Raw genomic sequence first — 12,030 nt, forward strand, 5'->3', positions numbered from 1 at the left:
GAGGTAAAATAATTTCAAAATTGGTTTTCAATAAAACACCGTTCCTGTGGATATATTTTATTATTAGTAATAAGAAAAGTTAATTTTGTACTACTGAAGTTAAAATAGACAATATCTATTATGTTATTTATGTATTTATAAAGAATAGGCCAAACCACATCAGTCGCAGGCTCAACTGGTTAAATCTTTCCAAAAACTCTCATTATCTTGTAATTTGGGTGCACTTCCGGCTTGACGTTAAGAACCAAATACAAAAGATCGGCTAAAACCTAAACAGCATTGTCAGAACAGTTTGACAGAACTGAAACGCGGTGCGAATCAGAATCGCATCGTTTCAAATGTTAGGCGCTTTTCCTGTCATTTACCTTCTCTTTGTTATTCTTGACGTCCGATTCCACATCACATAACATCAGCTCCGTGTTCTTGTCAATTTTAGCGGCAATATCTTCTCGGGACCCCATGTACTTGGCTTCGTACTCTCTAAATTGTCGCTCCCTTTCCCTCCTGTAATTTTCAATTTCCGCTTGGGCTTCCTCTCTGGCTTGTTTGATCCTACGCGCTTTCCCTGTCAACAGCGACGTTAATCCAATCGATTTAGAGGAAAATGTCAAAATATTTATTGAAAATAACGAAAATGCGTGTCATTGTGCAAGTAAATACGCATTCGACGTTATTACCTCGGACCCCCGGTCGAGCGTTTCTAAATATAAAACACAACTTTCAAATATAAATATAACTCACTTTTTCTGGCTTCAGCGACTTTTTCAGCTGCCCTTTTTTCAGCAGTCAGCAACTGCTGGATGCCTTGGGTCTGGCTTGCCATTGTGTAATGGAATCAACAAAACAGTTGGATGCAGTGTGTATTAATGAAATTATGCCACAATTGTATTAAATTGCTTAAGTGTGTAGAGGGGCAACAGATATTATTTAAAAATAGAAATACCGAAATTCGCTTACGTGGTTGCATAAACGGTTACCATAATTTACAAACAGGTCAGTAATTACTCAAAGCACAAAAAGTGTCACGAATACATAATTGACGCATCTCTATAATGGTCTCATATGAACTGCCAACTTAATTGTGTTTGAAAGGAAGTATGGGATGGTCTTTTGTCACTCCCATAGTTAACATGGTACTGGTGTTACGTAATAAAAAAACATGCCATTTATGTCAATGATGTCAGAAAATAATTGGGAGCCCCATCAGAATGGAATTACAATTAGCACTTGACAAGATATGATCGTTAATTACAATTTAGAACAATTCTACAGATAATACTGAATGGTACTAATTAAGAATTTTGAATTTTTCTAAAATTAAAAGCGACATCTGCTCAACCAAACAAAAATTTCGTTTAAGACTTTTAACACACCCATTTTTGACAAAAGAAAATTTTCACAAACAAATTTAAACAAGTTGGTCTTACTATTCTTGAGAAAAACATCATATTATAGTTGTAAAGTCTGTTGCCTGAGTTTTCTGCATTTTCATCTGTAACACTTAATCAAGATGGGAATAAACATATTAGTGCACACAAAAACAAACACCCAATAATTGAAATATTTTTATTACTGAAGTTTTAGTACTTACATTAAGATATCATAAACAAATTGTAACTAATGTGACTATACACCTGCAAGAATAGATTTTAATTTAACACGAAATTTAAATACACAAATGATTCACTTACGAATTTAGCTTACTTCTTGACCAGTTGGTGTCTCAAAATGAGGAAAGGTGCCCCCAATCCAGACCCGAAGAATGCAATGAAATACGCCGTCAACTTATACCTGTTGGTGATGGAAAATGGCAAATTCTGCATACAACAACACCGCAAAAATTAGCAAACATTCTAAACAAGAGCGGAAAAAAATGTTATCAATCCCAACCCCCAAATTTTTTGACAGTTATGTAATCCGCAACGTTTAATTTTTTACCTCTCCGGGAACGCCTCCATGACCGTGGTTTCTGACAAAGTTGCTGATCACCCTTCTCGCAAATAATGAGCTTCGGCCCAACATTTTCGTTTTGTAAAGGAATTAATAAGATTTAAGAAAATTAATGGAATAAATTCGGTAAATGGCCGCTCAAATGTCAGCAGCGCTGATGTCAAACAAGAGCGCCAACCGCCAACAGACTAAATGACTAAAACAGGAACAGGAAGGTTAATTTTTAATAAATTAGAAAAAACAAATATAAATCGAATGAAGAATTAACATAACGTAACATATTTGTTACAGCAAATATGAGTAATCTAAAATGTGTAAAATTTCGAAATTATATTAGAAAATAGTTATCAGCGATGCCACGTTTTTGTCCACACAAAAAATTACTAAAAAGAAAAATATTTTTCTCTTGCATTATAAGTTAATCAGTAAGGTCAAAGATTACTATTTTAATCGCGATCGTTGATAACGCAACATTTCATTTACATAATTAACATTAATGTAGCAACGCTAGTGGTGTGAGTGACCATGTTTTCCAAATCGAAATTACTGTACACCAGGAGGTTAATAAAGTTGTTCCACACAGACAGCAACAATGTTATTAAAACGAAAATCGACTTCAAATCTCAACAATTTATTGTAATTAGAATTACCGTTCAAATACGGTTTTAGTAATAATTACAATTTTGCATCGTACAACCTGTATGAAAGGGCGCTAAATTTGAATCCCTTTCAGGAGAATGAAACCCAAATGAAACAATTAGTCGGTACTTTGCACCAGAGAACTCAGGGTATAATAAAAGGTGGTGATGATAAGGCGATCAAAAAACACACGTCCAAAGGGAAGCTGTTGGTGCGAGACCGAATCAACTTACTTTTGGACAAGAGTAGCGCTTTTTTAGAATTGTCGACTCTGGCGGCGTACGATATGTACGGTGGTAACATAAACGCAGCAGGAATTATAACAGGAATTGGGAAGATCCACGGGTATTTTTGCACCAAGTCGCAGTTTTTCTTTAAATGCTGTGAATGTATTTCAGGCGCGAATGTATGATTTTGGCGAACGATGCCACCATCAAAGGGGGCACTTATTACCCCATGACTGTCAAAAAGCAACTCAGGGCGCAAGAAATAGCCCAAGAAAACCATCTGCCTTGCATTTACTTGGTCGACAGTGGCGGCGCGAACTTGCCGCATCAGTCAGATCTTTTCGCCGACAAGAACCACTTCGGACGCACGTTCTTCAACCAGGCCAACATGTCAGCGACGGGAATTGCCCAAATAGCCGTCGTCCTAGGCTCGTGCACCGCCGGCGGTGCTTATGTCCCTGCAATGGCAGACGAAAGCGTTATCGTGAAACAACAAGGAACAATTTTCTTGGCAGGTCCGCCTCTGGTGAAGGCCGCCACAGGGGAGGAAGTCACTGACGAGGAGTTGGGAGGCGCCGATCTCCACTGCTCCACTTCTGGAGTGACGGATCATTACGCTCTCAACGACGAACACGCCTTGAACTTGGCGCGGCAAATAATCAACAATCTGAATCAACCCCCAACAGAGACCTTTAGTGACGAATTTGAACCTCCGCTATACAGCGGCGAAGATCTCTACGGACTCATCGACCAAGATCTGCAGAAATCGTTTGACGTGAGGGAAGTTATAGCCCGACTTTTCGACGGTTCTAGGTTCGACGAGTTCAAAAAGAAATACGGCGAAACCCTGGTTTGTGGCTTTTCAAAGTTGTACGGCAAGATGGTTGGGGTTATAGGCAACAATGGGGTGTTGTTCTCGGAGAGCTCAATGAAAGGGGCGCATTTTGTGCAGCTTTGCACCCAAAGGAACATCCCAATTATATTTTTGCAAAACATCACAGGTACTTGGAATTTTCTTTGTAAAACAGGTGTTTAATCGTAAAACAGGTTTCATGGTCGGGAAACAAGCCGAAATGGGTGGAATCGCGAAGCACGGCGCCAAACTAGTCACCGCAGTGGCTTGCGCCCGAGTTCCGAAATTCACCGTCATTATTGGGGGCTCTTACGGTGCCGGAAATTACGGTAAACTCCGAACAAACACGTTTTACTCATCTTTTTAATGAATGATGTGTGTAGGAATGTGTGGTCGCTCTTATTCGCCTAGATTCTTGTACATGTGGCCCAACGCCCGAATTTCCGTGATGGGCGGTCGGCAAGCGGCAGGAGTACTGTCGCACGTTTCCAGTAAAGGGAAACAATGGACGCAGAAGGAAAAAGACGACTTTGAGGCCCCCATCGTCGAACAATTTGAACGAGAAGGTTCTCCCTATTTTAGCAGCGCGAGGTGATCATTTATGTGAAATAATCCAGCGACAATTTCAACTCGTTTTTCAGATTGTGGGATGATGGTGTTATCGATCCCAAGGATACTAGGAAAGTGTTGGGATTAAGTCTGGCAGCAGCGCTGAATAGTGGAGCGGAAAAAACAAAATTCGGCGTGTTTCGCATGTAAAATTTAATTTAATCAAACTATAAATTGAGAGTGTCTCTTTTTTCAATATACCTAAGCTGTTTCTTTTTCATGTTCTTTATCTTTTTTGTGTTCGTTATGACTTGTACTACTTCCGATTTTTTGCGATTATCTTCCTGCCGTTTTAAATTGTCCCGTCGTCTCTGTTTCTTCTGTTCTTTTTGTTCCTCTTTCTCTGCCAGCGCGGCTCTACTTGCTTCTTTAATTCTCTTCAATTCCTGCCTTAATGCCTGTTTTTTCTCAAATGAGCTTCTAATTCCTCTGGTTTTTATTACGGACGAGAATTTTTTCTTCTCGTTTTTCCAAAACCTTCCCGATTTAGGTTTTCCTCTCGGAATGTCTTCCTTTTCCAACATCTTAGACCTTAAATATTGATAACTTATAAAACATAAGAACTAAGTGATTTCAAACTCACTTTTTGGAAAGATTTTCACTCGACTTTTCCTCGTTTTCTACATTTTTCTTACCAGTCTTGGCCATCGTGCTATATTAAATATTTCCAAAAAACTACATACACGTGAACGTCAAAGATTTAGAGGTTAAGCAACAGCATGTAAACAACGTGCCAAATTGACAAGTCGCCAGTGTTACCACCACAAGCGAAGTCGATAACTTTTTTTCTTATAAAACGCTCAATGCGTAGAAGCAAGACAACTACAAATTTACGTTGATAGTTTAAAGTGACAAATGTTGAATTGCGTATTAAGTTCTTGTACTTCTTGTGTTAATTTACCATTTACGGGGAACAAGGTGTACATGAACCTTAAAGGACCCCCGATTATTTGTAAAAGTTCCAATCGATTTAGTTCAAATATTGTTACATCGCTGAACGGTCAGAGTTTTTCAAAGCATTGAGCACGTCCTACAAATAACGTATTTGTTTATATTTTTATTTATAGTTTCATTATCGCATAATTAATGTAAGTCGACAATTGTAATATGTGACTTCAATTAGTAAAAAATACTGATAAGATCACGTTAAACAAAAACATGAGCGTTATGATTTCTCGTCTTGCGGCTGTGCGGTCCGCAAGAACTGTCCTAGATAATGACTTTCACTCGTTCCACCACAACCTCCGCACCATATCCTTGAGCGCCGATCAGTTCGTACAAAACAAAGATAAATCAAAAATGGTAAGAATGCCTTGAAAAACACCAACTCACACCTACACAGGTTATTGATTTTATTGCAGGCTGGAAAATTAACGGAAGAACAACGCAAAACCGACCTGGAGCCATTACTGAAAAGCGGCTGGACAATCGTCAACAACCGAGATGCCATTTACAAAGAATTCCTCTTCAAAAATTTTAACGAGGTACTGTAAGAGCGGATCTACACCGTGCATCGCACGTCGCGGCGCATTCCACGCGCTCTTGTGTTACATCCGCGTACTAAATTTGCGGTGGAAAAGTGAGGTTAAGTGTGTTTTTTTGGTTGCAGGCGTTTTCTTTCATGACTCGCGTTGCTCTTTTGGCCGAAAAGATGGACCACCATCCCGAGTGGTTCAACGTGTACAACAAGATTCAAGTTACTTTGTCTTCCCACGACGTCAACGGCCTGAGCAGTCGGGACGTCAAGCTGGCCAAGTTCATGGAACAAGCCGCCGGTTTGTTCAAATAATCGGACTTCGAACCCGGCGCTACAAATAACAAAGACCAAATTCCGCACATTTATTGATAAGTATTGAACCCTTGATATTTTTTATTTACGTGTTCGTTGGAATAAATGTCAGCAAATTGCATCAGTTGAGTATTATTACTAGTAAAATAAAAGTAACTAAAACCTAAACTACTTGGTAGTATCACATGTCGCAAAGAGTAGTGGATTGTTTCACGGCTCGACCGTCGGCGCAGCCGCCATATTCTCCGGTATGTCGTCGAATTTCACCTTTTTGTAACGAGCCAAGAGTAGATCTCTCAATTCGAGGCTGTGCGCGTAATCTCGTGTCTCGCACACCACCTTCACCTGCAAACAAAAATCAGATCACACTTTTCCAAGTGCGGAACGGCACCTCAACGCTGAAGACGTCGGAAGTGACCCACGCCCTCTCGTGGATCACGTCTTTGATGGAGACTCCAATCGAGCCGATCACTTTGCACAGTTCCGATATCCCGCCGGGTCTGTCGCTCACCGTGACCTTAAACTTGACCAGTCTGCCGTCCGCGGCGAGCCCTCTTTCCAAGCAGCGACCCAAGATGGTGGTGTCGATGTTGCCACCGCTCAAAATCAACACCACCCTGAAAGTGTACGAAGTAGTCGTTGCAGTCTACCGAGTCCTGCCAACCTTTTTCCTTTGAACTCGTTCAGCTGTCCTGCCAGGATCGCGGCCAAGCCGACGGCGCCGGCGCCCTCCACCACGCATTTTTCCAGTTCCACCATCCTCAAGATGGCCACCGCGATCCATTCTTCCTTCACGACCACCATTTTGTCGACCAGGGATTTCGCCGTTTCCCACGCGTTGTAGCCCACCATGGGCACCGCCAGCCCATCGGCGAGGGTACCTTCGATGGGCGTCGCCACCGGCTTCTCGGACTCCATCGCCATGGAGAAACTAGCACACCTCTCAGACTCTACGCCCTACGATCAGGCATTTCAACTGACGCCACACCGCCACAAAATAACTTACGATGATTTTTATGTCGGGGTTGAGGTTCTTCACGGCGACTGCCACACCAGCTAAGAGACCGCCGCCCCCGGTGGGCACAACAATAGCGTCGATGTCTTGCACCTGTTCCATTATCTCCAGCGCTATGGTGCCTTGACCGGCGATAATCTGCGGATGGTCATATCTGGAAAATGTCTAATTTTACAAGCACAAAATCACACTTTGTCAAATCAGTACCCGTTTATATAAGTGTACCCTCTGTCCTTGGCCATCTTGATGGCGATTTTCCTCGCCTCGGCCATGTCCTTCCCGTCCATGATCACATTGGCCTTGTACTCTTTGCACTTCTGTATCTTCATAATGGGGGCTATTATGGGCATGACCACCGTCACGGGGATTCCCAAGAGGTGTCCATGGTAACAAACTGCTTGCGCATGGTTACCCAGCGAAGCAGCGATCACTCCTTTTTGCCGCCGCTCTGGAGACAGCATCAGCATGGCATACCTCGCCCCCCTCTCCTTAAAGCTAAACCAGACAATTACATTTGATTATACATCTCGTCTCGATTACCTTCCGGTGTTTTGCAAGAAGTCTTTTTTCAGGTAGATATCCATTCCGGTCAGGTTGGACATGTGAGAGCGCTACAAAACCATCAATTTTTATTTTTTCGAAATTACATGATTCAAAATTACCGTGCACGGTGTGTTCACAATTCCCGATTTGATTTTGTAAGCCGCCGACGTGATCTCTTCGAAGGTGACCTTCAAGGGTGACTCGGGGTTGCAACTGGGGTCTTCCAGTTTGTAGTCGCTTGATCGGTGCATGCTACCATTGAATTCTTTGTGACAACAAGCGTGCAGATTGCTCGAATCACAACAGAAGCCTTCCCGCATATCGTCCTGTAATTGTGGAATAACACATCGACAACAATAACAATATACCTAAATAACCACTGACGCATGATGTTGTTGTATTTTGGCAAAAAATTTTATCTTAGGGCGCCACAACAATCGGTTGGTCATCAAAATTTTCTGATCTGGCTGCACCGGTAGGTAAATAATCGTGATTCGTGACTGATATCGAAAAGGAAATATTTGAACTATGCGATGCCCACTTACTTTCCCATTAAGAGCCTCAGTTGACTTTAATTGAACCATTTGGAAAGCATTAATAAATGTGAAGCACCAACTTCGATAACTTCACTTTTTCAATCATTTAAATCATGTTATATGGGTTAAGAGGACAAGAATGTTTTCATGATTCATATTCATTAACTTTTCCATGCTTCGAACGATAAATAAACTCCTTGGGTCGACATTATCTTTTAACTGAGATAAATTATATCCAGCATGTGTGCATTTTTAATTTATCGCAAGATAATCACACCCAAAGTTATAACCAGGTATGTCATGAACTTGATCTTTTTACTACCACTGGATTTTTTAAATTATTCTGATGCAAGCGATAAATTGATATTGATTTGATTATGAAACTAGTTTGGACAAGTATTTATTGACTAGATCAAGTACAGTGAAGGTGTTTATCTTGACAGAACTCAAAAAAATTCACAAATCACATTTTTGTAATAAATATTTGTTCTAAAGTGTCCAAATCCCGACAATATAACTAAAAAAGAATAATTTTGTTAAAGATATGTGTCCCTCAACTGATAAATAGAAAATTCAGTTGTCAACAAAATGTCAAAAAGTCCATATGTGTGACAAATTTGGTTGTGATTTTAGACACGACTTTTGGTTACCGGGCTAACATGTCGACAAATAAATTAAAACATGTTACCTGACGCAGCTTGTTCAAAAGAAAAATTTATATTGCACAATACTTATATGAGAAGAGAAAACTTACATTACAGTCCGACTCCTCTGAAGCCTCACTGGAATAAACGTAATTTTCCATACTAATTTATTAACTACTGATAGCAAGTTACTGGTACTGAATTTTATAAATAACTGAAAATAACCCGACGTTCGGGAGTTAACAACATGTTGACCTTAAGAGCTCACAAAGAATAGTAAGTTATCGCATTCGCTGATAATAAAATCATTTTAAGCCGAAATGATAATTCAGAGCGTAAAGTCTTATGTGGTTACGCAAGCGGAAAAAGAAAGAATAGGATTTTTTTAAAACATTGTTGATTGGAAAGTTTATTCGCCGATAGATAAATAAGAAAATAATACATACGTAAGTGCGCAATAATTTTAAATTGGGCGGTGTTACCAACGGAAGAAAAATGAAATACGAAGGATGCAATCAGCAGTGTTGCCATCTAAATAGATAGTAACAAGCAGAAATTTAATTTAGTTCGGATCAGAACATGTCTAAATTATTGAGTCTTAGGTCAATTGAAGACATCAAAAAACAGAGGTATAGAGATGAGGGGGTCGTCACGGTGACATCACTCGAACAGGTAGATAATTCGTTTCCAAAGTTGTCCTTTTAACATAACCTCGCAACGCCGCTCAACTTTCCAGGGAGAAGTCGAGGAGGCCGTTTACAAAAAGCTCTACGATCTGAGCTTACGAATAAAAGTGAACCCAAATCTGCCAGAGCTGCTGCAAGAAACGCACAAATGCTACTTGCTAGACTGTCTAATTTACCTTTCGTCTGGTTACCAGGTAAATAGTGTAATGTCTTTGGAAAAACAGTAGAATGTGTTGTTTCTCAGTCGTTAGATGCGAGCCGACCATGGCTGTGCTATTGGATTTTACACGCATTGGCGTTAATGGAGATCAAAACAGATGAAAAGCTGAAAAGCGCAGTTGCGCAATTTTTAGGAAAGTAAGTTGACCTTGGCTGGTTTTGACTGAGAATAACGCGTTTTGTAGATGCCAGAGCCCCAACGGGGGTTTTGGAGGTGGACCCGGGCACCTCCCTCACTTGGCAGCTACATACGCGGCAGTAAACGCTTTGGTAACTTTGGGTACTGAAGAGGCCTACAACATCATAAACAGGTTTGCGTTTGCGCTCTTGTGTTAAACAAATAATCACGAATATTTAGAGAGAAGCTGCAACAGTTTCTGTGGAGCATGAAGCAACCAGACGGCTCGTTCTGCATGCACCGTGATGGAGAAGTCGATATTCGCGGCGTCTATTGCGCTTTAGCCGTAGCTAGTCTTACCAATTTGTTGTCAGAGGAGTTGTGTAGAGGCACGCCCGAGTGGATAGTTAGGTAGTTGCGCGTTATGGATATCACAAATTGTTGGCATAACCTGTTTTTCAGCTGTCAAACATACGAAGGTGGATTCTCTGGTTGTCCTGGTATGGAAGCTCATGGGGGTTACGCCTTTTGTGGCCTATCCGCGCTTATTATAATGGGAAAGGGTCATTTGTGCGACTTGCAGGCGTTGTTGGTAATGCAACTAAAATTTTGTTCTGGAAAGTGACATCATTTTTGATGGTTTCAGAGGTGGACTGTCAACAGACAAATGAAGCTTGAGGGGGGTTTTCAAGGACGGACGAACAAACTGGTCGATGGTTGCTATTCCTTCTGGCAGGGAGCAGCTTTTCCATTAATTTATAGTCTGATGGCTGAAGGTTTTCGATTTTGTCAAAAATGTAATTCTCGTATTTACCGCCGACTTTGTAGAGGGCGTCCGCGTCACTGATCATCTCTTCGACGAGAGGGCGCTGCAAGAATACATTCTGACATGCTGTCAACACCCCCAAGGGGGCCTGTTGGACAAGCCTGGCAAACACAGAGATATTTACCACACTTCCTATACTCTGAGCGGCTTGTCGGTCGCTCAACATTTCATGAGCGGTCTGCACATTCTCGGAGATACCGATAACGAGCTGGCTTGTACGCATCCAGTGTACAACATCAGACCAGATCATGTCAGAAAAGCTATGATTTATTTCAGTAATCTAGGTGTACCAAATAGCCATTCTAGCAACAACGGCACGTGACGCTTATAAAACTTAAACACCTTTATACTGTACCGATTTACTTATATTTATAATTATTATCATGGCAATTACACGGTTTTTTGAGTAACGGCGTAATAGTTATTTCAAGGTTAGACGATTGGCAACATTGTGCTGTCATGACAAGGACCAATAATAACACGACTTGAAGCAAGTCATGTGTACTTTAGTATCGTCTGCTGTGAAGCGTTGACAATTTTAGAGATTTGGCACGTGGATTATTTGTACACAAAAACCCGGTAGTTCAGTGGAAAGAAGTCTTCAGGCCCTTTGTATGCCGAAGGTTACGTCATCGGGGAAATCCCCGGCGCATAATTTTTGGCGCCTAGCGTGGTGTCAAATGATTTTAGAAATTTTGTACATATTTTATTATCTCATTGATTCAGATTTTGATTCTTGTTTTGTGAGTTAACTGGTGGAAAATTAATCCATCAGGGATTAATCGGGAAGTTTTTTTCGTGTTGCCGTCTCTTTTTTTCTTGATTGATGAATAATTTTTCTGCAACTGCGAGGTCACGCCTTCTGTCCAAGATGGCTTCGAACATTTGGCAAAAGGAGTTGACTGTTTAAGCATTGTCGATGATTTGTGTAAGTTCCCCAGGAATGTGCTGTAAGCTGTAATTAGGGATCACGGACGATCTGGAGAGCTTGATCGCTTTGTCCGACCCGATGAAGCACGTCGCGTCTGAACGGGGAGTAGTTAGGAGTACTTTTGAAAAGATTTGACGCTGAGTATTATCTAGGATTATTGGCGTTAATGTCACACAACTTGGGTTTAACAAACAGACATAAAGCAAAAGACTCGCTTTCATTGCGGCAATAATATGTAGAATAGTTGATCACTTCCCCCAGTGCCCCAGTGGTGGAATAATAAAGTACAGCTTCCCCATTGTAGCTTGAGCTGTGAGAGCCGGATGCGCAATGGTCAAACACTAATTTTGTCGCATTTCTTTGCTGGTTCCAGGACCTCTTTATTCAACTTTGCGCATCCCTCACAGCTCAAGCTACAATGGGCAAGCTGTACTTACAATAATAG

At 41.1% G+C, this 12,030-nt stretch overlaps 7 protein-coding genes across 8 annotated transcripts; 3 read left to right on the forward strand and 4 right to left on the reverse strand.

Annotated features, from left to right (window-relative positions):
* Positions 1 to 41: 41 nt before the first annotated feature.
* Positions 42 to 1,378, reverse strand: LOC138124532 (V-type proton ATPase subunit G-like). The gene is made up of 3 exons (XM_069039605.1): positions 742 to 1,378; positions 366 to 565; positions 42 to 269 (listed from the first exon to the last, which is right to left on the reverse strand). The coding sequence occupies exons 1-3, from the start codon at positions 821 to 823 to the stop codon at positions 180 to 182; spliced, it is 372 nt and encodes a 123-aa protein (XP_068895706.1). The 5' UTR covers positions 824 to 1,378; the 3' UTR covers positions 42 to 179.
* A 174-nt stretch (positions 1,379 to 1,552) lies between these two features.
* Positions 1,553 to 2,155, reverse strand: LOC138124533 (cytochrome c oxidase subunit 7C, mitochondrial-like). Its single transcript, XM_069039607.1, has 3 exons — positions 1,939 to 2,155; positions 1,692 to 1,817; positions 1,553 to 1,634 (listed from the first exon to the last, which is right to left on the reverse strand). The coding sequence occupies exons 1-2, from the start codon at positions 2,020 to 2,022 to the stop codon at positions 1,701 to 1,703; spliced, it is 201 nt and encodes a 66-aa protein (XP_068895708.1). The 5' UTR covers positions 2,023 to 2,155; the 3' UTR covers positions 1,553 to 1,634; positions 1,692 to 1,700.
* Positions 2,156 to 2,295: 140 nt separating this feature from the next.
* Mccc2 (methylcrotonyl-CoA carboxylase subunit 2) lies at positions 2,296 to 4,496 on the forward strand. The gene is made up of 6 exons (XM_069039581.1): positions 2,296 to 2,586; positions 2,684 to 2,934; positions 2,988 to 3,817; positions 3,864 to 3,998; positions 4,053 to 4,260; positions 4,311 to 4,496. The coding sequence occupies exons 1-6, from the start codon at positions 2,476 to 2,478 to the stop codon at positions 4,426 to 4,428; spliced, it is 1,653 nt and encodes a 550-aa protein (XP_068895682.1). The 5' UTR covers positions 2,296 to 2,475; the 3' UTR covers positions 4,429 to 4,496.
* LOC138124531 (coiled-coil domain-containing protein 86) lies at positions 4,415 to 5,062 on the reverse strand. Its single transcript, XM_069039604.1, has 2 exons — positions 4,862 to 5,062; positions 4,415 to 4,809 (listed from the first exon to the last, which is right to left on the reverse strand). Exons 1-2 carry the CDS (start codon positions 4,924 to 4,926, stop codon positions 4,446 to 4,448), a joined length of 429 nt encoding a protein of 142 aa, XP_068895705.1. The 5' UTR covers positions 4,927 to 5,062; the 3' UTR covers positions 4,415 to 4,445.
* Positions 5,063 to 5,253: 191 nt separating this feature from the next.
* Pcd (pterin-4a-carbinolamine dehydratase) lies at positions 5,254 to 6,188 on the forward strand. Its single transcript, XM_069039603.1, has 3 exons — positions 5,254 to 5,580; positions 5,640 to 5,762; positions 5,888 to 6,188. The coding sequence occupies exons 1-3, from the start codon at positions 5,437 to 5,439 to the stop codon at positions 6,065 to 6,067; spliced, it is 447 nt and encodes a 148-aa protein (XP_068895704.1). The 5' UTR covers positions 5,254 to 5,436; the 3' UTR covers positions 6,068 to 6,188.
* Srr (Serine racemase) lies at positions 6,131 to 9,119 on the reverse strand. 2 transcript variants are annotated; one of them, XM_069039582.1, is made up of 8 exons: positions 8,916 to 9,119; positions 7,745 to 7,951; positions 7,623 to 7,693; positions 7,290 to 7,577; positions 7,074 to 7,236; positions 6,732 to 7,024; positions 6,459 to 6,684; positions 6,131 to 6,412 (listed from the first exon to the last, which is right to left on the reverse strand). In XM_069039582.1, exons 1-8 carry the CDS (start codon positions 8,964 to 8,966, stop codon positions 6,278 to 6,280), a joined length of 1,434 nt encoding a protein of 477 aa, XP_068895683.1. In that variant the 5' UTR covers positions 8,967 to 9,119; the 3' UTR covers positions 6,131 to 6,277. The 2 variants fall into 2 exon arrangements, with proteins under 2 accessions (XP_068895683.1, XP_068895684.1); XM_069039583.1 differs by lacking the exon at positions 8,916 to 9,119 and adding an exon at positions 8,171 to 8,831.
* Positions 9,120 to 9,233: 114 nt separating this feature from the next.
* Fntb (Farnesyl transferase beta subunit) lies at positions 9,234 to 11,064 on the forward strand. Its single transcript, XM_069039586.1, has 8 exons — positions 9,234 to 9,477; positions 9,542 to 9,685; positions 9,736 to 9,848; positions 9,896 to 10,021; positions 10,069 to 10,239; positions 10,291 to 10,420; positions 10,475 to 10,604; positions 10,657 to 11,064. The coding sequence occupies exons 1-8, from the start codon at positions 9,385 to 9,387 to the stop codon at positions 10,974 to 10,976; spliced, it is 1,227 nt and encodes a 408-aa protein (XP_068895687.1). The 5' UTR covers positions 9,234 to 9,384; the 3' UTR covers positions 10,977 to 11,064.
* Positions 11,065 to 12,030: the final 966 nt, after the last annotated feature.

Source organism: Tenebrio molitor, chromosome 2 (genome assembly GCF_963966145.1).
Source record: "Tenebrio molitor chromosome 2, icTenMoli1.1, whole genome shotgun sequence".
In the NCBI taxonomy this organism is placed as follows: domain Eukaryota; kingdom Metazoa; phylum Arthropoda; class Insecta; order Coleoptera; family Tenebrionidae; genus Tenebrio; species Tenebrio molitor.